The sequence below is a fragment of the Trachemys scripta genome, chromosome 24, assembly GCF_013100865.1.
Source record: "Trachemys scripta elegans isolate TJP31775 chromosome 24, CAS_Tse_1.0, whole genome shotgun sequence".
Classification (NCBI taxonomy): domain Eukaryota; kingdom Metazoa; phylum Chordata; order Testudines; family Emydidae; genus Trachemys; species Trachemys scripta.
The window spans coordinates 7,995,299-8,021,056 of record NC_048321.1 but is presented as its reverse complement, the minus strand read 5'-3'; the positions used below and the strand labels follow the sequence as shown (position 1 = coordinate 8,021,056).

Here is a 25,758-nt window from a genome sequence, read left to right as displayed (position 1 = left end):
GGGTTCACAGATCTTTTATACAACAGCAAAGGTGGCTCACAAGCCAGGGCCAACTTCTTGTACCTCTGAGCCAACTGGGTGACTTGGTGGGGGGGTGAGAAATGGGGTAGGGGAGGTGAGGAGGAAGAGATCGAGGTGCCGGCTTTCTTGGGGGAAGTCAAAATATTCAGGGCCATGTGTCTGTCTCTGCATGTACCCAGGTGAAGGCAGCCCAGCCCTGCGACTTCCCTGCAAAATCCTGTGTTCCTAGGCTCCTTAGGGATTTATAATCTCCGAGGTGAACTAGGCCTAATCCCACCGATTCCGTAATGAGCCAGAAAGGCTGCAGCTGATTCGAGCCAAAACCAAGACGGGTCGCTGCCCTCATTTGACTCCTAAATTGATTTTAATTTAACAGCCGCAGCAGGGTCATGCTCATGCATTAAACATTGGAGGATGTGTCACGATGGAGCCCGGGCAGAATACAGATCCTGCCTGGGCGTCGCTCGAGGTGCTACTGCTTTTTCAGAACCGTTAGCACGTTGTGTACGTGTTTGTTTAAATGCCACATTATGTGCTACTGCATCATTGCCCCCTCCAGGGCCCTGTACGTCACAGACCTTCGATTATAGGGAACATCCACTGGCTTGCTCAATCCGTGTCCTTGGCCAGGGCGGTATTTATCCCTAGGCTATGTTGTCTAATGCTTTGTCCTGCTCCGTTTCAAGAGTGCTCCCTTTTCATTGCAGGCCTCAAGATATTATTGTGTTTATCATTGGAGGAGCAACCTATGAAGAGGCGTTAACTGTGTATAACCTTAACCGCGGCACCCCTGGAGTCCGGATCGTATTGGGCGGGACCACCATCCACAACACGAAAAGGTAACGATGCCCGGAGCCCTGTCCCATGGGTTTGAAAATGGTTGATCTGAGTCTAGATCTGTGACACAGAGGAGAATTTCAGCGCCCCAGGGCACCCCTGAATAGTCAGATCTCTGGTCTAACCACCCTGCCTGCTAGGTGTCGCCCCAGTGCCTTGTTGGCTCTGGGAGAGATTGTCAGGCTGAAGGTTTAAGGAACTGGAAAGTCAAAGATAAAAGTTCTGGGTACAGAGAGGCGTATGTGCATAGTTTCTCCTGCTTTGAATTTGCTGCCCACTGTAGTATGAATGGGAAGGTAAGGGAATGCCCGGAAATCCAGACCACACGCCTGATTCTGCTCTCAGTCGCTCCGGCATAAATCAGCAGTGAATCTGCTGAGGTCAGTTGGGTTCCAGTGGTGTAAGTGAGATCGGAAGCAGGCTCTGTGCTTGCAGTCTCTGCAGATCCGCGCAGTACCGACTGCTCTTCGCATTGCTCTCTTACGAAAGGAGCTTTCATTCCCAACCCACCATGCACCTCAATCTCCTCCCTTAGGAGATGAGTCATTTGTGCAGACTTGATCCTGCAAGACTCTTGGGTGTGCTGATCACCCTTAATTCTCTTTGCTCCTATGTTGCCGGTGCCGCCCCTGAAACATTCCAAGCAACTAATTTCTTAGTGGGTTTGTGCTGGGCAGTGCCGATGGCATAGCATTTCCACAGCAATGAAGCAGGTGATCAATCCTAAAATTCCCTGTTAGTTCCTACGAATACCATCTTGCTTTCTCCAGAAAACAACTGGGACTTGTGTGATGTGATCAGCTGATGAAACTTACGAGCCCAGTTTCCAAACATGGGCACCATTTCACAGGCCTATGTGCTGATCAAAGCGTCCAAGTCAGGATTCCCTTATCCTAATAAGGGGGAAATTAGACCATACATCTGTACCAGCTCCTGCCAGGGGGCGGGGGAACAGACGGGAGTACTTCCTTCTCTCCCATGCCAGCTGCAAGCTAAGCAGAGAACCAAGAATTCTTTCAATTCTTCTTCCACATCCCTCCAAATATCCCATTCTCTCCCCTTTCATAATTAAGTCTCCTTGGCCGGTAGCCAATCAGTTGATTGGGAACAGGAGGGTAAAGTTAGAAGGAATGTGACAGGTGACCTGAATCCATCCCATGTGCTCTATCAGAAAATGTGGTGAAATCTAAGAGCTGGGGCAGTCCCTGGAGTTGTCCAACAGCTGCTCTGAACTTAACAGTCCCACTCTGCTCTGTAGGGATGGATGGAGGGGGGGGCTTAGACCTCATTAAACGTAAATGCAAACCGTATCATTAAGGCGATGTTACATTTAAACATTCAGGCTGCAATATTCAAAGCTGACTAAGGGCTTTGGGCAAATGGGACTTGTTTAGAATGAACGGGAGTGGAGCGTCCAAATCCCCTAGACAGCTTTGAAAATCTCTGCCTCACATTCTGCAATTCCTGAGTGTTAACGTTCTCATAGACACTCTAACTGGCCTGCAGTGCACGCCCCCACGCCCCAAGGACCCACGTCTGCTCTTGGGTCCAGCCATCCAACCCACAAGGTTGGACGGACTGCTGAAGCCATAAATCTGTCCCAGGTTTGTTCACCAGCTGGACCAAGTTTTCCGAAAAGTTTGTGAGCCTCTATCTCTGGTAGGGCCTAGATCAGGACTCCATTGTGCTATCCTCTGTGCAAACACACAGGATGAAACAGTCCCCATCCAGAAGAGCTTGCAGTCTAAATGACATCAAAGCCTGTGGAGGGATCCATTTGGGTACATTCAATTTCACACTCACACTCACACTCTCTCTCGCAATTTTAGCCCAATAAATATTTAAACTAAATGCCAACTACCCCATCTGACCCTCAAGCTATTAAGTGGACGATTTTCATAGAGGCACCATGGCAGAGGTTCATGGCCTCGATTCAGGTTTTTGAATGTGTAATTGGCTTCACTTGGATTTCCTTACATAAGTTTCACACAGCTTTATAAGAGAGCCTGGTGGGTGTGTGGGTGGGTGTGTGTACATCCACTTAATGGAGTGCATTATAAAAAGTTAGATTCCTGAACACTTTTTTGATCTTTCTGTTACTAAGCCTGATCGTGATAAACTCAAGGATCTCAATCTATTTAGCTTGACAAAGAGAAGGTGAAGGGGGGACTTGATCAGAGTCTCTAAGTATCAACAGGGGGAACAAATATTTAATAATGGGCTTTTCAGTCTGGGAGAGAAAGGTCTGACAAACCAATGGCTGGATGTTGAGGCTAAACAAATTCGGACTGGCAATGCGGTGCACGCTTTTAACGGTGAGACTAATTAACCACTGGAACATTTTCCCGAGGGTCGGGAGGATTCTCCATCACTGCCCATTTTCAAATCAAAATTGGATGTTTTTTCTAAAAGTTCTGCTCTAGGGATTAATTTGGGGAAGTTCTCTGGCCTGTGCTATACAGGAGCCCAGACTAGATGGCCACCGGGGCCTCAGGATCTGTGCCTCTAAGGCCGGAGTTCAAATGTAGAGTGTATGTATAGGCAGAGATAATAAAGTGGCTTGGTTTTTAGGCCATATAGACGCATATTTGCTCATTAAATGCCTCATTTCTGCACCTCCATCCTAACTCCGTCTCCCGCGAGATATATTCAGGTTGCACAGCAATAATTTGTATCGTATTGCACGATCCAGTGGCTTTCACCCCCACTCCCACCAAACATATTTTTTCACATATGTGCAGCAGTGTCCGCTCTGAAATCGGTTAGTTTTTCCTCCAGTTAATAAAGCCCTCGAATTGGACACCAGTCCAGATGCAAGTGGTTCTTATGAACTGGGCTACAAAGGCGAGTGTGTATTAGCCCACGTTGTGACCAAATCCTACCCAAACTAGCTAGCTTTCCAGTCTCATCCCTCCCCCCTCTCCACGTTTAGCCTTTGAGCTAAACGGCATTGCTAGAAACTGAAAGATAAAGTACTTTGCAGTCCTGCTCACTGCTCCTTGTCCAATAGGCCCTCAGGAAAAAGGGAATTGCTAAAATTGGAAAGATGCACCCGGCCTGTAAACTGGCTCCATTGCCCCTGAATCACTTTGAAAACCAGTTTCCTGGTGTTCCATTTCCTCTGATTCCCAGCAAGCAGCCCAACGCACATTCCCTCCCAAATGCAAGAGCTTGTGTAAGCCAAGAAACCCCAGGGTGTGGCGCAGAGGCTGGCAATGCACCTGTGGTTGTTTAGATCCATTTCCAAGCTGAATGACAGCTTCCTGCAGGATTGGAAACTGGGTCAAAGCCCTCCCACCTGGTGGCTATTCACCAGGAATGTTTAGAGGCGATAGATGCCATAAGCATCCTGGGCCCCCAAATTAGAGAAACAAAGTAAAACCCACACCCTATAGATCTCTAGTTTGGAAAAGGAGCCTGAACCCGGAAAATGTTCTCAGCAGTGGCTTGTTTAATATTGAAGCTAACCTAATACTACTGCTTCTATAACATCGTCCGTCAGATCATTTCAGAGCGCTTTACACACCTGGAGGCTGTGATTCTCCCCCAAGGGCTTAAAGGAGGTAGGCACTTAACTCCCCTTGGAAAATGCCAGGCTAATTAAATCCTACCGCCTCTCCCAGCAGCCTTGGTTCAGGAAAGCATTTAAGCATCTGCTTAAGTTCATTCCTGCTCAGCCAAGCACTTAGTCACATGCTTAACGTTAAACGTGTGCTGAATTCCCATTGGCTTTGTCGGAGTTAAGCATCTACTTAGCGTGGTGCTGAACAGGGAGCCTTTCCTTACCCAGGGGGGGACTCTCTGAAGTAAGTAGTAACTATCCCTGCCTTACAGATGAGAAAGGAGTGGGGGGAGGGTGTTGCCCTAGGCTAATGGCAAGTCAGTATTAAAACCAGGAACAGAACTCCTGGTCTATGACTCTTGGAGGCCTGTATCTAAGCTCCTCGCTCTAGGAGGTTGGCCGTGGCCTGAGCTTAATCGCCTACATCTATGGCGGTGTCCACGCTGCAGCCTAGACTAGCTGCCAGAGTACAGCGCCATCTAAGAGCCTGGGTACGTACTCGGGCGGCTAGTCCAAGCTGCTCCCAGGGCTGTCGTGCCACTCTCTGTACCGCCCTCGCTCGAGCAGAGCTAGCGCATGGACTTCTGCCCAAGCTGGAATTATGCCCCATCTGCAGTGTACACATACCCCAGGCTGTCCTGTAACGCCTTGGGAGCACTACGATGACAATCCAGAATCCGCATTTTGCAGAGGCCCAGAGGGCTGTCCTGCCAAGTGCCATCATTGCTGTTGATATAAGCTCTTCCCAGGGTGCATGGGGAAAAAGGGGGGGGGGCAGGGCAGAGACAGTTACCAGAGAAGACTGGGCAGGGGGGCGGCGGCTTCTATTTCAGAGACGTGAAACTTTAGCCTTTCCAGCTAGTGAGTTAGTCCTGCCACATCCCTCACTGCACATCTTCCCCTCACTACTGGCGTACTTGGCCATGCGCTGCCTACAGTTGAATCCCTCCTTTCTCATGACCCTGAAACAGAAGCCGTGAGAAGGGCTGGAGGAGGCTGGAGGGTGCTCCCCAGCTTGGAGAACCTGCGTGACCTGGACAATCGCACAGCACCGTTAAAAGGACATTGTCTAGCTAAGGTCCTTGTCTGGCCCTGTCACCGTTGTAGCTGAGTGCCTCCCCATCTTTCATGTATTTATCCTGCGCACCCCTGTGAGGCAGGACAGTGCTGTTATCCCTGTTGTACAGATGGGAAACTGAGGCACGGAGAGGTTTAAGAGGCTTGCCCAAGGTCACCCAGGAAGTCTGTGGCAGAGCTAGGAATTGAGCAGAATCCCCCCCCCCCCCGTACCACTGGACCATCCTTCCTGTCATGCCTTTACTTGCAGGTGATGGGGCCACAATATGATCCCAGGCCTTGCTCCTGAGGATGACAGAGTCCCCCCTTCCCCTTTTCCCCCTCAGCAACTCAGCTACAATCCACGGTGCACTTTAGAACAAGGGACTATGTTTTGGACCCATCGCTCTTGAATGTTCGATTCTTCGTTCTTGTACCACTATCACTTTGCTCTTGCATGGTGCCATTCAGCCAGCGTGCTCGAAGCACACGGCAGCTATTTGTTTTTGTAGGACCTGCCTCGAGGTCCTGTCCCCACTTCCGTTTGAATCCCGTACCAGCTCTTAATTGCTGTTTCCGAAACGGTCCTGAAAATCTTGTGTTACATTTGCAGCTAATCCATGTCTCGATGCACCCGTCGTTGACACCTGTTGTCAGCAAGAGGTAATTTTGCCAGTAGAGACCAGGCTCAAGTGTTTGAACAGTTCTAAGGGTGCCATAATCCCAGAACCCCCAATTTGTGTCACTTGAAATTTTGGGAAAAGCTTCTGCCTCAGGTCCAGTCTCCCCATTCTGAGACTGATCAGATGTTTTGGTGAATGGCAAAATTAGCCTTATAACAGAAGCCCCATTGCAAATCTTGATGGCTTGACCGCCTTTGCGCCGTAATGAAATACGGAGCAATGGCAGAGCGTAACCGATAGCCGAGCTCTCCTGACGGGTATAACTTTCACCCAGTATTGAAGGCTGAGCCCTGCCTTGAAAGAGGATCTGTGTAACTGATTCACCAGTGAACTAAACTACATGTACATTGTAACGCTTGGAGACCACGCGGATTGGAAAGGCTCTGCAAAGTCGTTGCAATACCATTAACACGCTCTGCTGAACAGCTCCGCATCTCCTAGCTGTGTCCCTAGAGCAGAGGGGAGGCAGGGCTCTTTAACCAGGTTTTCCTGTCTGTTTGATGGTAGGCTTAAAGTTGTGAGGATAAGGAGCTTCTGTTTGATACAGATCAAAGTCAGCCAAGGGCTTGGAGGAGTGGGGTGACGTGGTTGGGCTAGAGAGGACTTTGGCAGCAGCGTATTGATTAGGCGAGAGGAGGGCAGAAGAGGTCACATGGTCCAATGGATAAGGCACTGGACTGGGAATCAGGAGATATGGGTTCCATTCCCACCTCTGCCACTAATCTGTTGTGTGACCTTGGGCAAGTCATTTGCCCTGTCTGTGCCTCAGTTTCTTTTCCCCCCCTGGGTCTGTTTAGGGTATGTCTACACCATACAAGCTGCCCAGAACCCAGAGTTTGTACTTGCATTGCTAGCCCATGCTTCAGCTGTTCCACTGCATCTAAACTGCTTTTTTTCAGCTGTGCTAGTGCAGGTCTGGCTACGTGTGCTGCAGTCACACTTCAGATTGCAGTGCAGACACACCCTTAGATCAGGACCCTCTCTGATTCTGTGTCTGGGCCTTGCTCAGTGGGGTCCCGATTCTGGCTGGGACTTTTAGGCACTAGCGTGATTCAGTTAATCATGGAGCAGTCTTGCTAAGAGATGACCCATATTAGCCGTAGCGACGGTGTTAGAATGACCAGGGCCCTGCGAGGAAGGTAAACCACAGAGATGGAAAAGCTTCTCTTAGACATTTATACCACTGCCCATCACTATAGTATCTAAGCACTCTCTACCTGGGTGTCCCCAGGGTGCACGCCAGATATTAAACTGATCTAGCATTTGGCCTTCGCTGACGGGTCAAGAAGAAGGAATTTGTCAGTGAAAATGCCACACCGGGGTATAGACAGTGGTTCTTTGCTCTGATCACCCGAGAGGATGCCAGAATGCTGACTGTTCTTGTAGCTCCAGGCAAAGTGCTGCTGGTTTTTGTAAATCACCTGGCACGTTGTCTTTTTGGTACGGGATCCCAGAAGCCGAGTGCTGGAGCCACCCTTACAGTGCTTAGATTCCTGCTGTACCGAGTAATGTCAGGCCTTCTCGCCTGACCGCCGCTTGGCGCCGTCTCTGAATTATTTACAGAAAAGGTAGGATGCAGTAACACCATTTGCATTTCAAAGGAGGAGAGAAAAAAGATGGCTGTCGTGTTCTCGCAGGCTCCTGCCCACACATCCCTGGATGGGGATTAGCAGGGATCCTCGTCTGAAAAGGACATGGATTCGATTATTTTATTTTGCACTTTTTCACCCACTGGGTGAGGCAAGCATCCGCGTAATGCTGATGAAATCAGTGCTCTCCATCCGTAGATCTCAAAGCATTTTCCAAAGGAAGGTCAAGTATCAGAAGCTGAAGGATATAGAGAAGGGCCAAGTGACCTGAGCCGAGCCCAGGTCTCCCGATTCCTAGTCTAGCAGTGTAGCCTCGGGACCGTGCCTTTGCTGCTGCAGGCTTTGTCCAGGGAGTTGAAAAGGCCTGTGATTCTGACCTGCAGAGCACTGGGGTACAGTCGTGTCTGGGCAAAATGTCAGGGCTTTTCTTATTAAAAGACTGCACAAGATTGCTGACGTGCGGCATGTGGTCAACTGGGATGGGAGAGCTGGAGGCTTACCAAGGACACGGATAAGACTCAGAGCACAATTACTCGAGACCCTGGGTAAGAGAATAACGTCTCTCTGTGGATGCGTAGCTTGCCGATAGCAAAGCGACTCACTTCCGGCACTCCTACGATTGGGCAAGATCGCAGGCAAACCAGGAAGAGGAGAAAAGCCAGTTACGTTGGAAATACCGTCAGCTGGACCAGTCTCCAAAGGAGAGCGGACGTTTTACAACTCCCGTTCTGCAGAGAACGCGGTGGATGACAAGCTGTGCACTGGAGCCGTGACGTGACGAAGAAAATACAGTTTTAATTAAAATCTGAGGCTTCGATGTAAAAGTAAAGGGAAGTGGCTGTGGCAACATGACCATCAAATACACAAAGGTCTGGTTTTCCACTTCTCTTGTGCCCTACAGAGTCATTCACACCGGTGCATGGTGGGGGTAAAATGAAACCAGATCAGAGTAGCAGCATCCTACACCCCCTCTGCACTCACTCTTCGTTCGTGTAAATTCTGACACCAGGTGCAAGGCACAGAAGGGTCCAACCCATAGTGTAGGAACTTGAGTGCCGTAGGCAGCTCAGACATCTTTCCCACGCCCCTGTTCCTCTGCAGGTCACCGGTTCAGATCCAGCCCGGATTGGTAGGGATTGAAAGTTCTCTCTCTGATGGTTCTTTGGTGTCACATAGACAAAAGGAGTTGGTGTCTCAGACCAGTTCCCAGGGGCCAGGCTTTCCTCTCCCAAAAAGCCAGCCGCTTCAGAGCTGGCACCAACTGGCTCCCTCTGGGCGTTCTCAGAAGATGAGGCCATGGCTGAGTGATGGAACAACGCCTGCCAGATAGGGTATCGAAAAGATTGAGCAGTGACTCCTTTAGAATATAAGGACCTTCACAGGGAGAAAGTACCAGGTACTAACGGGCTCTTTAATCCAGCGGAGAAAGGCAGAGCAAGAACCCTGGGCTGGAGCTGACACCAGACACATTCAAATTAGAAATAAGGCACAAATCTTTATCAGCAAGGGAGAGTCCCTGTTGGAACAAACTGCCAAAGAAAGTGGTGGCGTCTCCAGCTCTTGATGTCTTCAAATCAAGACTGGGTGTGTTGCTGGCAGCTGCTTTAGCCAAACAAATTACTGGGCTCAGTCCAGGGGTAAGTGGGAAGCATTCTCTGGTCTGGGTTTATACAGAAGGTCAGACGAGATGATGCAACGGTCCCTTTAGACCTTACAGTCCATGAATTTCTAGGTAGTTACAGCATGTCTGCAAGCGTCGTGATACAGGATGAGGCCACAGGGAGAACGTCTGTAACAACGTGAGCAAAGCATTGAAAGGAGCTGGCTGACAGGGTATCCCGTCGTTTTGCATTTGGCTGTGATCTCTGGTCTTATAAACCATTCCGGGCTGGTCGTGGGCCAGTACTTGGATGGGAGAGCTCTGAGGGGAAAATTCGACACGCTACAGGGAGAGGGTCAGGTAGCACAGCAGGAGGTATTCTTCCCCAGGTTCGTGCTGAACCAATGTTCCCCCCCATGGTGCTAGGAGAAGCTGTATTGCTGGAGGTGAGAGATCAAATGGAGGGTCTGACCCCTTGAGACAATTCAGCGAATCCCAGTGTTGCAGCTAACTTTCAATTTAGCTAATGCTGTATACTCCTTCCCACCTGAAATTCCTCCTGCCATCTCTATTGGATACGTCATTTTTCTTGTTGCAAAGCATTTGCCGTCCATTGAAAGCAACTGCTGCGTTCCACCCCAGAGGTGATTTGCCTTTGGACGATAGACTCCGTAATTCCTTTTAGTGCCTTACAAACTTCAGGAGCCTTTCAGACAAAAAGCACCATGGCAATGTAAGATTATTTACTAATGGACTTTATATATTAAATCTGGCGAGACCTGGTAAATTTCCTGAGCAATATTGACCCTGCAAGAACAGAACCCTAAAGCCATGTCGTCCTATGGCACCACAGCGGCTCCATTCTAAAGAGTCTGGGGGATTTGTTAATGATCTGTTCCGGAGAAAAGGGCAAACGGTCCTAATTTCAGATCCTTTTGGATTCATCGCTTTTTTTGTGTAAATATTTGCAACTTACTTAGAAATCCCAGGATGTGAGGTTTGTAGATTGGTTTATTTTTATGGCCAGAAGAGAACCTCTGATCTTCTCGTCTGACCTCCTGTGTAACCCAGACCAGAGAGTTTCCTCCAGTTACTGTCCTGAGCCCAAACTTCAAACAAGGCAGATTCCTCATTATTAATTATTGAGGGAATCAGACACATCTATCCCCTGGGGTTTCTTTGTGATATCTGTGCACTAGAGCGGTGGTTCTCAACCAGGGGTCCGGGGCCCCCTGGGGGGCTGTGAGCAGGTTTCAGGGGGGCTGGTATTAGACTTGCTGGCGCCCAGGACAGAAAGCTGAAGCTGGCCCTGGCTTTTATATGCAGAAAAGCAGTTGTTGTGACACAGGTGGGCCTTGGAGTTTTTACAGCAGGTTGGGGGTGGGGGCTCAGAAAGGAAAAGGCTGAGAACCCCTGACCTAGACAATTCCACTTCACCCCCATCTCACTGACTGCACATGAAGAGGAGGTTATTAACAAAGTGCAGTGGGATCGAAGGCTGTGACCGAGCTGTTTAATACAAGGAAGCCTTCCCAGGGTTTTATTGTATTTCCATCACATTCTGACTCCTCTGGTAATCCACCGGCCTCCCTGTAATGAACTATCTGTTATTCCTCCTGGATTAGGGCTGATCGCTCACAATAAACAAAGAGATTTTTATATTAATACTCTGAGCAGCCAGCATGAGCACGTTAATTCTCCGCTTTCATTGTCCTTACCAGTCCAGCTTACACTCCCTGATCAACAGCTGTGTCCAGGGCCGGCTCTAGGCACCAGCAAAGCAAGCAGGTGCTTGGGGCAGCAAAAAACCTAGAGCCGGCCCTGGCTGTGTCTACGGGGCAGGGGAAGCCGTTCTGCTTTCTTGGTTGTTTTTAACTAAGCAGGAGACGAATGCGCTTTTGGAGCTGGTTGTGGTGTTGTGGTGCGTATCTTTGTGCTGTTTGTTTAAAATACCCCGCACGTTGTACGATGTATAGGCGTAAGCCGAAGGTATGGGGAATGGCGGCTTTGCAGCGTGGGAGCCTTTATTCTCCTTGGCATTAAGGCCCCTGTGCTCCACTTTGGCAATGTAAAGGGGCCTTAAAGCGGGCAAAAATCTGTGTGTAACGTAAAGGAACCGTAGCGGGAATGAGCATCTGGCTGGGCGGAGCTGGGGGGGAGGGGAGTGTATATGTGTGTGTGTATATAAATATAGATATATACACACACACACACACTTCACTCACTGTGCATGTATGGATATATACACAAAGTGAGCAAAGTATAGTTGTGTGTGTGTGTGTGTGGCAGTGGAGCATGCATTCCAAGGAATTCCATGTCAGTAAATTACACTTCAAAAATGTGACCAGTTCCACTAATCGAGTCCATCCTTGCAAATGAATGAAATGCCCGTGATTCGACAAGGAACGGGGGGGTTGTTTGCTAGAATATTACCAACCTGGAGGCCCTCGGGCCTTAATGCTACTAAAACGGCAGATAAAATCTTCTAACTTTAGTGGGAGCTAGGCTCCTAGAAATCTATCCCTTAAGGCCTGATGCAAAGCCTGTTGAAATCAATAGGACCCCTCTCCGCTTCAGCAGGGTTGGAATCCAGGGGCCACGGGGCCTGATCCTGTGAAGTACTTAGTGCTCCTAAGAGAGGCTGAGTGTTAACAGGCATTGAAGGAGCCGGCTGCTGCACAGGATTGAGCCCCGAGTATCCCTGTCTCCCTGTTTGCAGCAAATGTCATTTTGCAGCAGCTTTAAGATGTGCTCTGCCGTCCCTGCGCTCGCCCTTGCTGGCAAAGCGCTGGGTCGGGTTTCTCCAGCACCCTGCCCTTTCTTTTAAAACATTTGCAACGTTAGCCGCATTAGTGTTGTAGCAACAGCTCCTCTGTAGAGCCTGGAGCTATTTAAACATTAAAGTGTCCGCTTGGATTAGGCCTGAGCGCACACAGAGAGAGCGGTAACTTAGCTCTGAATAGGGTGCGTTCCCATTTAAAATTTAATTGGGACCTTTCGGGACATCTGTTCCTCCATGTGACCTTCCTCCACTGGGACAGCACATGGGCTTGGCCCAGGCTCCTTCCATTGGTAAATGATCAGCGTCGTACTTCTTTTGTGTGGAATTCAACACCCTGCCTGCAACGGATTTGAAATTCAAGCTTGGGCTTGACAGAATCCCGCTGCATCCCAGCGCCTTAGTCACTGGTCAAGGCCTTATCGATGAAGTTCAAAGAAAGCCGCTTTTCTCTTTGGGCGGTTTGCCCGGAGCGGTTCTGACTCCAGCAGCAGGTGCCAGTAGCGTTTCTCCAGGGCGAGAACCGTTCAGCAGCGTTAGTTTCCGCTGATATTTAGTAGCGCGGGGCCAGCTTCTAGGGCCAGATTGCAGCTTCTTCCAACCCGGTGGGTTTGTCTCCATCCCTTCCTCTGCCCGCCTCGCTGCTTCACGTGTTCCTCTCCTGAATGATAGATCGGGAGCGCTCTGTACGTATCACAGGGGGTGTCGCTTGGCGGGGGTTCTGAGTGCTGGCAGGCCTGTGTGTTTTGTGTTTTTTATCCTGGGATGCCGCAAAATAATAACAGCTGATTTTTTTTTTTTATTATTATTATTTTGGAATTGCCTTAATGAAGACGTGCCCCATATTCCCATGGGAGGGGCATCGCGTCGCATCTGATCAGCGTCTTTGAGATATGCAGATCTTACCATAGTGTCCGAGAGATGTGGACACATGCCCAGTTTATGAGTGTAACCATAGCTCTAAGGGGTAACTCCTGGCTTGGCCTGTGCAGCTACGCATGGCCAGAAAGCCATCGCAGGGAGGCGGCACTAGAAGATGTCTTGGCCTGCAGAGATGCCAATGGCTGGGTCACACGAGAGCTCTGCTGTATGTTGAATCAGGGGCTGTGCGCATAGATCAGCTGGGCAGGGACATAGCCACACCTAGGGGTGTGAGTTTTGCAGAGGACTCGTTCTTTGTGGTCTGGTGTTTAGAGCAGAGGTCTGGAAGCCTAGGGGCTCAGCTCTGTTCGGGTACTTGCAGCTCACTCCTCGCTGTTGTGTCGCTGCCTTATTTTGTGACCTGGCTCGTGTCCGTGCTCACCACCTTGGCAAGTCATCAGCACAAGTCTAAAAGGAGGGGGACTGATTCTTGATTGCACTAAGGCCTGGTTATATCGCTCTGGTGGAAATGAGAATTCAGCCCGATGTGTGACCTTCAGACTGAGTATCTGTGCAGAACTAGGGCAGATGGTGCAGTGGTTGGCGCTCCAACTCCCAAGCTAGGAGATGCATGTTCCAGTCCCTGCTCTGTCACAGACTTCCCATGTGACCTTGAAGGAGTCGCTTTTGTCTCTCTGTGCCTCAGTTTCCCCACCTGTACAATGCGGGGTAGTAGCACTGCCCTGCTGCAGATCCCCTTGACTTCAGCTGGAGTCATGCATGCCCAGTTTCCTTCCATGTAGAAGGACCAATCAGCTGCACACATACAAAATGGGAAATGACTGCCTGGGAAGGAGAACTGCAGTAGGGATATGGGGGTCATAGGGGATCACAAGCTAAATGAGTCCCCAGTGCAACGCTGTTGCAAAAAAAGCAAACATCGTTCTGGGATGTAATAGTAGGACTGTAGCAAGCAAGACACGAGAAGTAATTCTTCTGCTCTGCTCCGTGCTGATTAGGCCTCAACTGGAGTATTGTGGCACCCAGAACTGGACACATTTCAGAAAGGATATAGACAAACTGGGGAGAGTCCAGAGAAGAGCAACAAAAATGATTAAAGGTCTAGAAAACATGACCTAGGAGGGAAGATTGGAAAAATTGGGTTTGTTTAGTCTGGAAAAGAGAAGATTGAGAGGGGACATGGTAACAGTTTTCAAGTATGTAAAAGGTTGTACAAGGAGGAGAAAGAAAATGTATTTTTTCTTAACCTCTGAGGATAGGACAAGAAGCCAATGGGCTTAAATTGCAATAAGGGAGGTTTAGGTTGGACATTAGGAAAAACTTCCTAACTGTCAGGGCGGTTAAGCACTGGAATAAATTGCCTAGGGAGGTTGTGAAATCTCCATCATTGGAGATTTTTAAGAGCAGGTTAGACAAACACCTGTCAGGGATGGTCTAGATAATACTCAGTCCTGCCATGAGTGCAGGGGACTGGACTAGATGACCTCTCGCGGTCCCTTCCAGTTCTGTGAGTCTAGTGCAAACCAGGTCTTTACCCTCTCTGTGGCTCAGTTAACCTGCCTGTAAACAGAGGATCATATTTACTCATCTCCCCACAAAGCTGAAAATTCATGACTGTAAAATGCTTTCAGAGCCTCTGATGGAAAACACTAGCAGGGTATAAATACCTGTTAAGGAATTTTCCATGTCTTCATAATAAAATCAGACGGGCTACCTCCCTTGTTTTTAAATTACAGCTGGCAGATCTGCTTAAAAATACCCTTATGACTTATCAAAAAGGTAAAAGGGCCTTTGTGGCCACGTTCTGGGCGTGAAGAACACCAGGCAGTGACTCACTGCAAAGATAGACCTGGTGTATGAGGGACGACCTGCCACATCTGTCCACTTAATGAAATTCTTTTATAGCAGGCCTACATTGAAGATTAGGTTCAAGGCAATTTCGCTGTATCTACCCGTTGGTGGAACCACTTGCTAAATATAAACCTCTGACTCGAGCTCCCATCTGCTTCTTTCTTTAGCATAATGAACAGTAATGGAAGGGCTGAAAAGCTTGGGGTATTAATGGCAGATCCTCTTTTTATATATATACATAATTTAGTCCTTTTTATTTATTTATTTAATTTTATTTACTGTGCAGGCAAATATCCCTGCCTGGCATGGTTCCAGTCCTGAATTTCGATCTTAACAATCTTTGCAGTTGCCTGCAGGATTCGGGGCGAATCCGTTCAACAGAATAAGTCCAGAGCTGTCAGGTCTTTATCTACTGCTTCCCATCCTGAAGGATTCTAAAACTATCTATATCATGTACACAAGAGTCCTTCGCTCGTCACTGAAAGGCAGCCACCTCTGGGGTGGAACATGGCAGCTGTTTAACAGCCACCTGCAATGCTGTTCAACAGTGTTGGGCGTGGAGTGAAATGTGGTACACTATTGAAATGGGGGAGAAGTCCACTAGAATGGAGTTCCCTGACCTGGAATTTGGCCAGGATTCTGGAGTCTAATGTCCTGTCTCATACTGAAATTCCCTGGAATTGTTCCCATCTATGTGCCAATGGCTTTCCCTCATTTCCAAAAATCTGCATCTCCAGCTCCATCGTACCTCTATGCTCAAGCGTTGGAGTCCGCACTGACTCCAAAGAGAGCCCCCCACGACTGACTCACCCACGCCCCGTCCTGCAGCACAGCACCCCCTAATCCCACGCTGGGCCACTGGGGTCAGTTCTGACTGGGACGGAAGAGCGCCCCCTACTGAGTCACCTGTTCAGTTCCGCCAGGCCCACCTGACCAATTTCTCTGCTGGCTTGTTCTGTGCAAACCTGCCCACACCCTGCAGCTCTCAGAACTTGCCTAGCACCTCAGGAAGAGAAAACTGCACCAGGGCAGTTAAAACCCTGGTCTGCCATCACCGTTCCTTCCCCCTCCCTTTCCTTGGGCTGCGGGTGGAGAGACCCATTTCCCCCCCTTTAACGAAATTCACAGGGAGGGGTGACCCTTTGCTAGGGAGCCGTAAGGCTGTTTTCCAGCACTGGAGAGTTGTGTGCTTTGGACTGGTAGTTTCAGGGCTGCCGGAGGTGGCGGGGAAAGAACAGATATTTGGTTAAAAAGAGAAGAGAGAGAGAGTGGTAGGAACATCCGGCTTTGGAGCCAACGGGTCCAGGGCGCAGGTTAAGCACAATCCTGCTGCGGCTAATCCCAGGGAATGTACAGGGTGACCCAGTTACCCAGTTACAGGAATAGCCCTGTTGTTTTCCATGTGCCATTCCCCAGCCAGGGTGTCCCTACTCAGCAGAGCTCCCATAGCTCGAGCTGCGTGGATACAAGAAGTATCTGGTGCTTAATGTGGTTTTTAACATGCAGCTGGCGGCTGGTTACCCGTGCTAGCTACATGGATGTAGGAGTAAACGTGTGGCATGGGGTACGTGAACTAGGCAGAGCTTTGCCCAGCTCTCTGCTTCCTGATCTTTACTGGGCTTCTGATCTTTATAGATATAGGCACCTGCTTCTCAGTCACTTTGTTCCTGTAGCTGGGGCTTCACGACTCCTTTGTGCTCCTTGTATTCTTGGTCTGGGCAGAGGCCCACCTGGCCTCCCGTATAAATTGGAGTAGGAGTTAGAGCAACCTCAAGGCTGCTCTGAGTTGCTCTCTGATTCCCCGGGGAAGTGGAGGATAGCTACAGCACACTGCATGGTAGCTGTGCCCCTGATCCACCCTCTGTTGCGGGGGCTGGGAGCAGGACCCTCATCAGCTCCACTCTAAGTGGGGAGGGCCACTCCATGGGGAGATTCCCAAGGGGCCAGTTCTGGCCCCTTTTGGCATGAAGGCGAGTTAAGGCTGTCAATCCAGCTCCTGGGGATAAGGCTAACGAGCAAGAGTCCCCTTTAAACCGAAAAGCAAGTCATTCCCTGTGGCTTTGTTATGGATTCCATCTGCTGCCTTTAATACCTAAAAATAAAACGGGGAGGCGGAACTTTACAGCTGCATTCAAAGAACTGAGCGGCCACCGCGTGCGCGGGCCCGGCTCTCCTCGCCGTCAATCGGGACGTTACCCGCTGCAGAATGCAGGGCTTCAAATGGTGCAGGCATTTGCATCTGGTTCGGTGCTTGATTTCAAAGCCTCATGATTCACCACCTTGGCAGGCAGCCCCGGATTCTGACGATCTATTTTGGGGGAAATAACATTTCACAGGACTTTTGTTTTGTTTTGCAGTGTCACCTGATTATTATTTTTTTTAAAGGGACTTTAACACTGAAAGTAACTTGATCAGCGCATTGAGGGAATGAATCAACCCAGAGCCTGGTAACGGTGTAGAACATTGCGTGCGTAACCATCCTCCATGCAGCCCAGGTCCTGATTAGATCTTACAGGGGGGCGTCCCTTTTGTTTTCAAAACTCGAGCTGCTTCACAAAGGCTGTGCCGGGCCAGATCCCCAGCCGGTGTAAATGGGCATCGCTCCATTGGAGTCGGTGGGGCCAGATCCCCTCTGGTGTCAGTCCATTGGCTTGAGCGGGGCAACACTGATGTACATCAGCTCGGCCTCTGGCCGCATCTGTGCTCATGCGGACATACAGGGCTAAAGGGGTGTGTTCCCGGCTCAGCACTTCAACCCAATCATGCGATTCTTCTCCTGCCTTACCTACGTTGGGGGCAGTGTTGTCTCAAGATTGGAGCAAGGGACTTGGTCGGCCGGACTCCTGGGTTCTAATCAAACCTCTGCTACTGCCTGCCGTGTGACCTTGGCCAAGTTACTTCCCCTCTCTGTGCCTCTGTTCCCTGTCTGTACAATGGGGAGAACGCTCCTTCCCTGCCTCATATGGGAGCTGGGAGGATAGTCCTCAATCCAGATGCAACGCGGTGCTATAATTATTTATATTGGTGTAGTGTGAGAGACCCCTATTGAGACCAGGGCCACATCAGCCAGGTGCTGCACAGACACAGGCCCTGCCTCGAAGGGATGGTAATAAAAGATGGGTGGGGAAACTGAGGCACGGAGCAGGGACATGACTTGCCAAAGGTCATCCAGCAGCTCAGTGGCAGAGCTGGGAACAGAACCCAGGCCTGCTGGGGCGGGGATGCCTGCTTCTTTAATTATGATGGGCTGGGTTAAGTGGAAGCAGAATGCAGGTGTCCTGAGGCCTGGTCCAGTGCTCTCCCCACTGGACCACACTGCCTCTAGATACCACAGGAACCAGAAAAAAGCCGACAATGAATCAAAAACAATGCAAGTGGCTTTAGCCTGTTATCCTTTGGGGGTTTGTTTTTCTTGAAGGGATTGAATTAAAGCCCCAACCCGTAAACCACTTTGAGACGTATTTAAACCAATGTGTTTCTAAGGTTTAGCCTCTCGCTCACGTGCGCTCGTCCGGATTAAGTTTCCCTGTGATTTGTGATGGGTCAGGCTGCCTGACTGGGTCCTTAATGCAGACAATCTCCGTTTGGCTCTACCAAGCACCCACATTCACACATCCCTGCTTCTCCTGCTAGCACACCCCCTGCAACCTTCTCTTCCACCTACGCCTTCTCCCAGCTGCTAAGTGACTCCATGCTCCCAACAGGAGCAAACCTTTTCACTGGCAGCAGGGGCGCGTTTCGGGGTTTGGATAATCCGAGCCTCTTCGGACCGTCTGATCACAGAAGGGGTGAAACTGCCAACTCCTCGAAGCAGCACCCGGCCCAGTGGGGCCTGATCTCAGCCGGGAGCACGAGGCACTACAACAAACACTGCTCAACGGTAACGCCTCAATGTGCTTGATAACCGTGAATTCCCTGCCCACGACCAGCTCTCCCAGCGCTTTGCAGGCAGTAAGAGCGGGACTTTTAAAAGTGTTCCGCCTTGCCCCAACTCTGCTCCTGTCCAAACCGACGGGAGTTTTACCCTGAGTCGGGCCATTACCAAGCACTTCAGAAAATCCAACTCTCTGCAACCTGCGAGAGGGGTAGCTTTTATCCCCTGCTGTGCAGTTGGGCAGGTTGAGAGACAGAGGGAGGAAGTCATGGGCCAAGGGCGTGCGCTAGTCAGGGGCAGGAGTAGAACCAGGGCCGGCTCCAGGGTTTTGGCTGCCCCAAGCAGCCAAAAACAAAAAACCCGCGATTGCGATCTGCGGTGACAATTGGGCGGGAGGTCCTTCGCTCCAAAGCGGAGTGAGGGACCATCCGCCAAATTGCCTCCGAATACCTGGATGTGCCGCCCCTCTCCGGAGCGGCCGCCCCAAGCACCTGCTTGACAAGCTGGTGCCTGGAGCCGGTCCTGAGTAGAACCCAGGTGTCCTGAACTCACGCGCTCAGGGGGAGCTGCCGTCTCCCCAGAAGATTATTATACTAACACGCCACCCCAGCCTTCGCATCGCAAGCTCCTTTCACAGAGATTGCTTGTGGGGGGCAACCACGTGCGTTTCACAGGAGCTGGCCTCTGGCAGGTAGGTTCTCCAAGGAGCGGGTCACTGATTTGCAGACCCTGCTCCGTGTAAATTCTTGTACCGTCATCGTGATATCTGGGCACGCAGTAATGAGGGTGCGCTCCCTACACTTTTTGTTTGGCAGGGTTTGGGGAAAGGCTGAAGGCTGTTTGGGGGCGGGGGGTGGGGTGGAAAGGGTTTTGATTTATGGCCAGGTTTGTTAATTACTCATCTGCATGTGATCACTTAATGAGCCTGGCTTAATGGTCCTGGACTCTGGAGGCACTCGGGTGCTGCTGATGTCTCACTGGCTTCACTGGCACTTTTCAGCACATGTTTAAAGTTACGTGTGTACTTAAGTCTGGGGCTTTTTAACATTGCCTAAGAGATTTAGGCACTCAGCTGCCCTTGGAATCTAAACTCCCTTAAGCTCCCCTGCCAATCCCCTCCGTACCCACTAGGGATAAATTTAAGCACGTGCTTAAACCCTTTGCCAAATTGGGGCCTTCTGTCTAATGGGACTTGCAGTTGAATTAATTGTCAGGGCTCCCAAGGAGTCTGGACACTATTTAAATCTAAACCAATGATCTCTCAATTGAACGCATAGACTTGTGAATGCCGGGAAGTAAAGAGACCCTTGCATTGTGTCTAAGTCCGGCCGAGTGGCTGGCAAGGGAGCTGAGAAGCAGTGAGAAGCCAGAGGGCCCGCCTCGCAGGAACCCCGCCAACCCCTAGCGTGAAATGTCAAGGAAGCATTAGCCGGAGGTTACAACCCTCGCCTCTTCCTGCTCCAGCAGCTGCTCGGGAAAAGCCACAGCGAGTGGATCCTGGCAAGGGAGAGCAGGGGCAGAGCCGGGGAGATGAGTAAATGCTGCCCTGATCAGGCAGTGTTGTGGTTCATTGCCTGGGGGAGGAGAGAGACCTGAGCCCTCCTCTGGGGGGAGGAGGAGGAGGAGGAGGAGGGCCCTGCTGTTTTAATTCTGAACGGCTGGGCTGAGTGAAAGCATCAGTTGGTTTTGCTCCGCGGGCTGGTCGTCAGGGCAGTCAGCCCCCAGGCCTGGCATGGTACTTGGTGTATGCAAGCAGGTGGGCAGTGCGTGCACCCTCACCCCCACTCTGCACTTCAGAGTGCCCAGGGTTAAATCCCCAAGGCCCATTATAGGAGAGGGAAGAAAGCTGCTATGATCTCCCCCTGCATAACTCCTCTCTGACACCCCCAGAAATCCTAGAGCCAAACCTGTGTCCCTGCCGGCCCCAGGGATACACGAGTAGCGGAGGCGCTCGCAGGCTGGCTTGGCAAGCCCAGATCTGGGTGCACTCCGTAGAGAAGACAAACCTTGAGCAACTGCCAATGCCCACCTGTTCTCCCCCTTCCGCCCAGTGACCTGGCTCTTCTAGGCCTCCCCCTTGGAGAGGAAGCAGCACGTCTGGCGGAAACCTGCTAGTGAGGTGGGGCATTGTCTGGGGGACTGAGCATGACCGTAGGAGCCGGGGACTCCTGGCTTCTATCCCTTGTTCTGCTGCAGACTCCCTTGGGCAGGTCCCGGCCCCTCTCTGTGCCTCAGTTTCTCCAGATGCAAGGTGGGGACATCCCGGGGAACTGAGAGTAGGCTCGGAGCTTGCAGGGCGCTCGTTGCCTGCAGGGAAGGCTCAAAACCAGGCACTATCTGCCTGGAGAATGAAACACTGGCTCTGGGTTCCACTAACTTTGACTCTCTGCTTGGCAGCTTCCTCGAGGAAATTTCAGCCTCTGGGTTCCGCGGCCGGGGCGCCGAGAGCTCTCAAGTTACAGCGAGAGCGAGCAGCAGGCGGTGAACGCGGGGGGCCGCCGCCGCTTCCCATCTGGAGCTCCCACAGACTGACCAGGTGGCGGCGGAGCAGCGCTGGGTGCTCCTGCGGTCCATCCTGCTGTTGGACGACACGCAAGATGGCCTCTGCCGCGCCGGGCCATGCCCGGAATCCCAGCATCCTCGGCGTTACCTTCCTGCTCGGCTCTCTAATGGGGCATGATGGAAGAACCGTAGGGAGGTGGCGGAATCGTAGATCCCAGGAAAACGTTACCTGTGGGTGCCCAGCGCCTTTGAACACCCAGCTACTTCTGTGTCTCTTCATAACCACAACTGGCCTGCCCAGAATCTCCAGTTTCCTGTGTGTGTTGGTCCCTCCAAAGTAAAGGTTGGATGGGCTCTCGCAGCCCCTGGCTCTGTTTGTCTGCAGCCCAGCTCCTCACCGATAACTTTCAGGGCCTGGGCCTGTATGTTTGGAAGTTCATTAAACATCCCACTCTGACCAGCTCTTATAGTTTAAATGATTCCAGATATTTGTCCCCTCCCCCCCCTTTTTATAATATCCACAAAACTAGCTACTTTCCTGACTGGCCCTGTTCTCGAGCCCCTGCGTCAAGGGGGGAGAGAGCAGCACGGGCCCCTGTACTCCTTCCCCCTTTCTGTTCCCGTGTTGTGATCGGGAAAAGTTTTTGTGACACTAATAAAAATAAAATTCAGTTTTCTGGCAAAAACGACGGTTTTGGTTTTGTGATGGTTTGGGAAGCGTAGCCTGAATTCTAACCCCAGGGCAGAGGGGGGAGAGGAACATGCCAGAGTCCTGATCATAGGGCTGGCAGCCAGGCTATAGCGAGTGCTAACTGTGGACACTGGCTCTGTGACCCCAAATGAGGAGTTGCTTCTGTGCCTCAGTTTCCCTATTTGTGGAAGTGTGTGATGACTCCATTCTGGCCAGTGGATCACAGCAACCTCCTTTCATAGGAGCGAGCCTCTGAGATCCTTCTAAGTTAAACTGAGACTTTCCAGTGACTCAGCCACTGTGTGAAGCCCACGGTAAGGGAACGTTTCCGCACAGGAAACATAGCTGCTTTGTTATGACCATCCGGCCCAGCAAAAACCTACCCTCCCTTGTCCCCTCGGGCTCTGACCTCTTTAGATCTCTTGGTCTTGAGGGGGTAGCGGGGAGGGTTAGAACGTACTAACTTCAGGCCTTGAGAGCCATGCAGGCCCCTGCTCTGGTTCCGGTACGTGGTTCCTAAAGGCAGCTCCAGCTGTGAGGTTGAGATGCCACCTCAAGCATGTTGCATTCTGGGGAGAAGCGAATGCACCGTGTTGGAACCAGAAAGGAGCCCACCGGCAGCTCGTGCCAAAGGAGATCCCATGACGATGTCCCTTGCTCTTCCGTCTGCCGTCAGTTCAGGAGCTGCCAGACCGTCCATGGCCCTGGCCTAGCAGAGGTTGTCCGCTGTAATCCAGCCGCGGTATCTGTTTTCCAACAGCTTCCCTTGGCTGGTCCGATTTCTCCTCTGCAGCCAGTGGAAGGTAGAGTCCAGCTGATGCAAGCTTGGATCTGCCCCTGTCCACAGGGGAATCCTGGGGAAGTTGCCGGAAATCTCTGTGCACAGCAGTGTGATCTAGGGCTTGGAAGAGGGGACTGGAGTTCAGGACTCCTGGGTTCTGTTCCCAGCTCTAGGAGGGGAATGAGCTAGAGGCTAGAACTGGGAAGCTGGACTCCTGGGAGCTGGGAAATGGTCTAGCAGTTAGACCAGGGAAGCAGGAGTCCGGGATCCCGGGTTCTGCTCCCAGCTGTGGGAGGGGCATGGGTTAGGGACCGGAAGTGGGAACCTGGGCTCTATTCCCAGCTCTGTTATCAAGCTGCTGCGTGACCTCAAGCATGTCTTTCTGTAGCTCACTGTCCCCACCTTGTAAAACAGAGAGAACGTCTCTTAGCTACTGCACAGAGTGTCTGAGGCCTGGTCTACACTGGGGGGGGTCAACCTAAGATACGCAACTGAAGTCGGCTTATCTTAGGTCGATTTACCTGGCCGTGAGGATGGCGGCGAGTCAACCACTGCCACTCCCCCGTCAACTCCGCTTCTGCCTCTCGCCGCGGTGGAGTTTCGGAGTCAACGGCAGAGCGATCGGGAATCGATTTTATCGCGTCTACACTAGACGCAATAAATCGATCCCCGATAGATGGATCAGTACCCGCCGATCCGACGGGTAGTATAGACGTACCCTGAGGAGTTATTAACTTCTTATCATGGCACATTGAGGGTGTTAAGAGGGTTAACAGGGAAGTGGCAAAATTTGCAGATGATACAAAATGACTCAAGATAAGTCAAAAGCGGACTGCAGAGTGTTACAAAGGGATCCCACTAAACTGGGGGACTGGGCAACAATTGGCAGATAAAATTTAGCATTGCTAAGTACAAAGTAATGCACATTTGGAAAACATAATCCCAGCTCTACATACAAAGTGATGGGATCTAAATGAGCAGTTACTGCTCAAGAGGGAGATGGTGGAGTCATTATGGATACTTCTCTGAAAACATCCACGCAATGTGCAGCGGGAGGGGAAAAAGCGAACACTGTTAGGGACCATTAGGAAAGGGATAGATAATAAGGCAGAAAAATATCCTCATGCCACTATATAAGTCCACTGTACACTCACACCTTGAATACTGCGGGCTTTCTGGTCGCCCCATCTAAAAAAAAAAAATCTATATTCGAATTGGAAAAGGTTCAGAGAAGGGAAACAAAATGACTAGGGGTATGGGACAGCTTCCATCTGAGGAGAGATGGAAAAAGACGGACTGTTCAGCTTAGAAATGAGATGAGTAAGAGAGGATATGACAGGTCTATAAAATCAAATAGTGTGAAGAAAAGGTGTTATTTATCCTTCACATAACACAAGAACCTGGGGTCACCCAATGAAATGAACAGGCATCAGATTTAAAAATAAACCTAAGGAAGTATTTCTTTACACAATGCACAATCAACCTGTGGAACTCCTTGCCCTGGGAATGTTGTGAAGGCCTAAAGTATAACTGGGTTAAAAAAAATAAATAGGTAAGTTCCTGGAGGGCAGATCCATCAATGGCTATTAGCCAAGATGGTCAGGGATGCAACCTCCAACTTCCAAAAGCTGGGACTGGATGACAAGGGATGGATCACTTGATAATTGCCCTGTTCTGTTCATTCCCTCTGAAGCATCTAGCTCAGGCTATCCTCAGAAGAGAGGATATAGGGCTGGTTGGGCCACTGGTCTGACCCGCTGTGGCCATTCTTACGGTGTTTGAATTCATAACTGTCTGGTTTAATTCCCCAAAGCAAGGACATTCGGATCCCGGACTTTCTCCACCCACTTAAGAACCTATTGGGCGGACGTACATATGTTGTGAACCGGCTCCAGGACACACGTGAGAGCAGCGGCACTGGAAGAGGTTCGAGCTCCCACAACGTCACCCGACTGAGGATATCCTCCCTGTTCAACTTCTGGGTTACGATCGCCGCCTTTCTCCCATATCACGGTTTTAGTGGCAACGGGGAACTGGCACGATTTTTATCTCCCGGCCTTGTTGAGGGGATTGCATCTAGGAAGTCTAGGCTGCTTACTAAGCCACTCCATACAGCAAGAACACCCGGTGTTATCAGCCCATGGAGCTCAAAGGCAGGGGCTACCAGTGTTGTTGGAGCCAGGAGCGAGACAGACAGACGTAATGAAGCCAGATGTCCTGGCTGGATTATTCAGCCAGGATGCCACGCTGGGAGTGGGCAGCTCCACTCCATAGCAAAGAGCTGCATTGCCTGAAGCAACCGCAGAGGATTTGGTGCGGGGGATTCACTGGGGTTGCTTGCAATGGTGTATTGACCCTTCTGTAGCTGCAACCAGCTCTAGGCATCTTCCTTCCCCTGCATTTGGGTATGCAATCTCCTTCCCAGGGGTTGGCAACTGCAGGCTTTTGGGGGTTAAGCAAGCCTGTTGGGAAATCTGCCAGACCCATCCCCCACACATATATTTGATCCAGGTTCTCCCGCCTTCCCCCGCTGAAGAGTAATAACAGCCCGTGGGATCAGAACGCCCCCCTCCCACAAGCTGAGATTAGAGTAAAACATGTAAGGTGGCCTCCTTTCTGATTGAAGTGTCATGGTAAACAACAGCTCAGTTTAATCCGAAGCAGACATGGGCCATTCAAGCCTTGGCTCTCTGGCTCTCTCACCTGGAAGCCCTTCCCCCCCCGGCCCCAGGGAATCCAGACCCTTCCCCTAGGCCTCAGACAGTCAGCCTGGCGCGCCATGGCAGAGCCCTCCCCTGTGGGAAAAACAAATCGCTGTTCAAAACCAGGTGAACAGAAACGACAGAGACTGGGCTTGGGCTGGGCCGGCGCCAGCGGAGGCCCCTGCACAGCTGGGAGCGTAATTTCTCTTTCTAAGGACAGGATACTTTGCGTTTGTCTCCAGGCGGCGAGCTGTGATCGAATCCTTCACGCCCTCTTCCTCTCCCGCTGAGCTCGCTCGCTGTTGTTCCTGGTACGGAAACGGGGACAGCCTAGAAAGGTGGCCAGCA

The 25,758-nt window shown here is 50.8% G+C and overlaps 1 protein-coding gene across 1 annotated transcript in view; it reads left to right on the top strand.

Annotated features, from left to right (window-relative positions):
- Positions 1 to 21,922, top strand: part of VPS45 (vacuolar protein sorting 45 homolog) — a 49,686-nt gene extending 27,764 nt beyond the window's left edge. Inside the window, exons 14-15 of the mRNA XM_034756430.1 lie at positions 729 to 860; positions 21,132 to 21,922. Coding sequence (XP_034612321.1) covers positions 729 to 860; positions 21,132 to 21,219 — 220 coding nt within the window. The 3' untranslated portion in view covers positions 21,220 to 21,922. The remainder of the gene's footprint in view (positions 1 to 728; positions 861 to 21,131) is intronic.
- Positions 21,923 to 25,758: the final 3,836 nt, after the last annotated feature.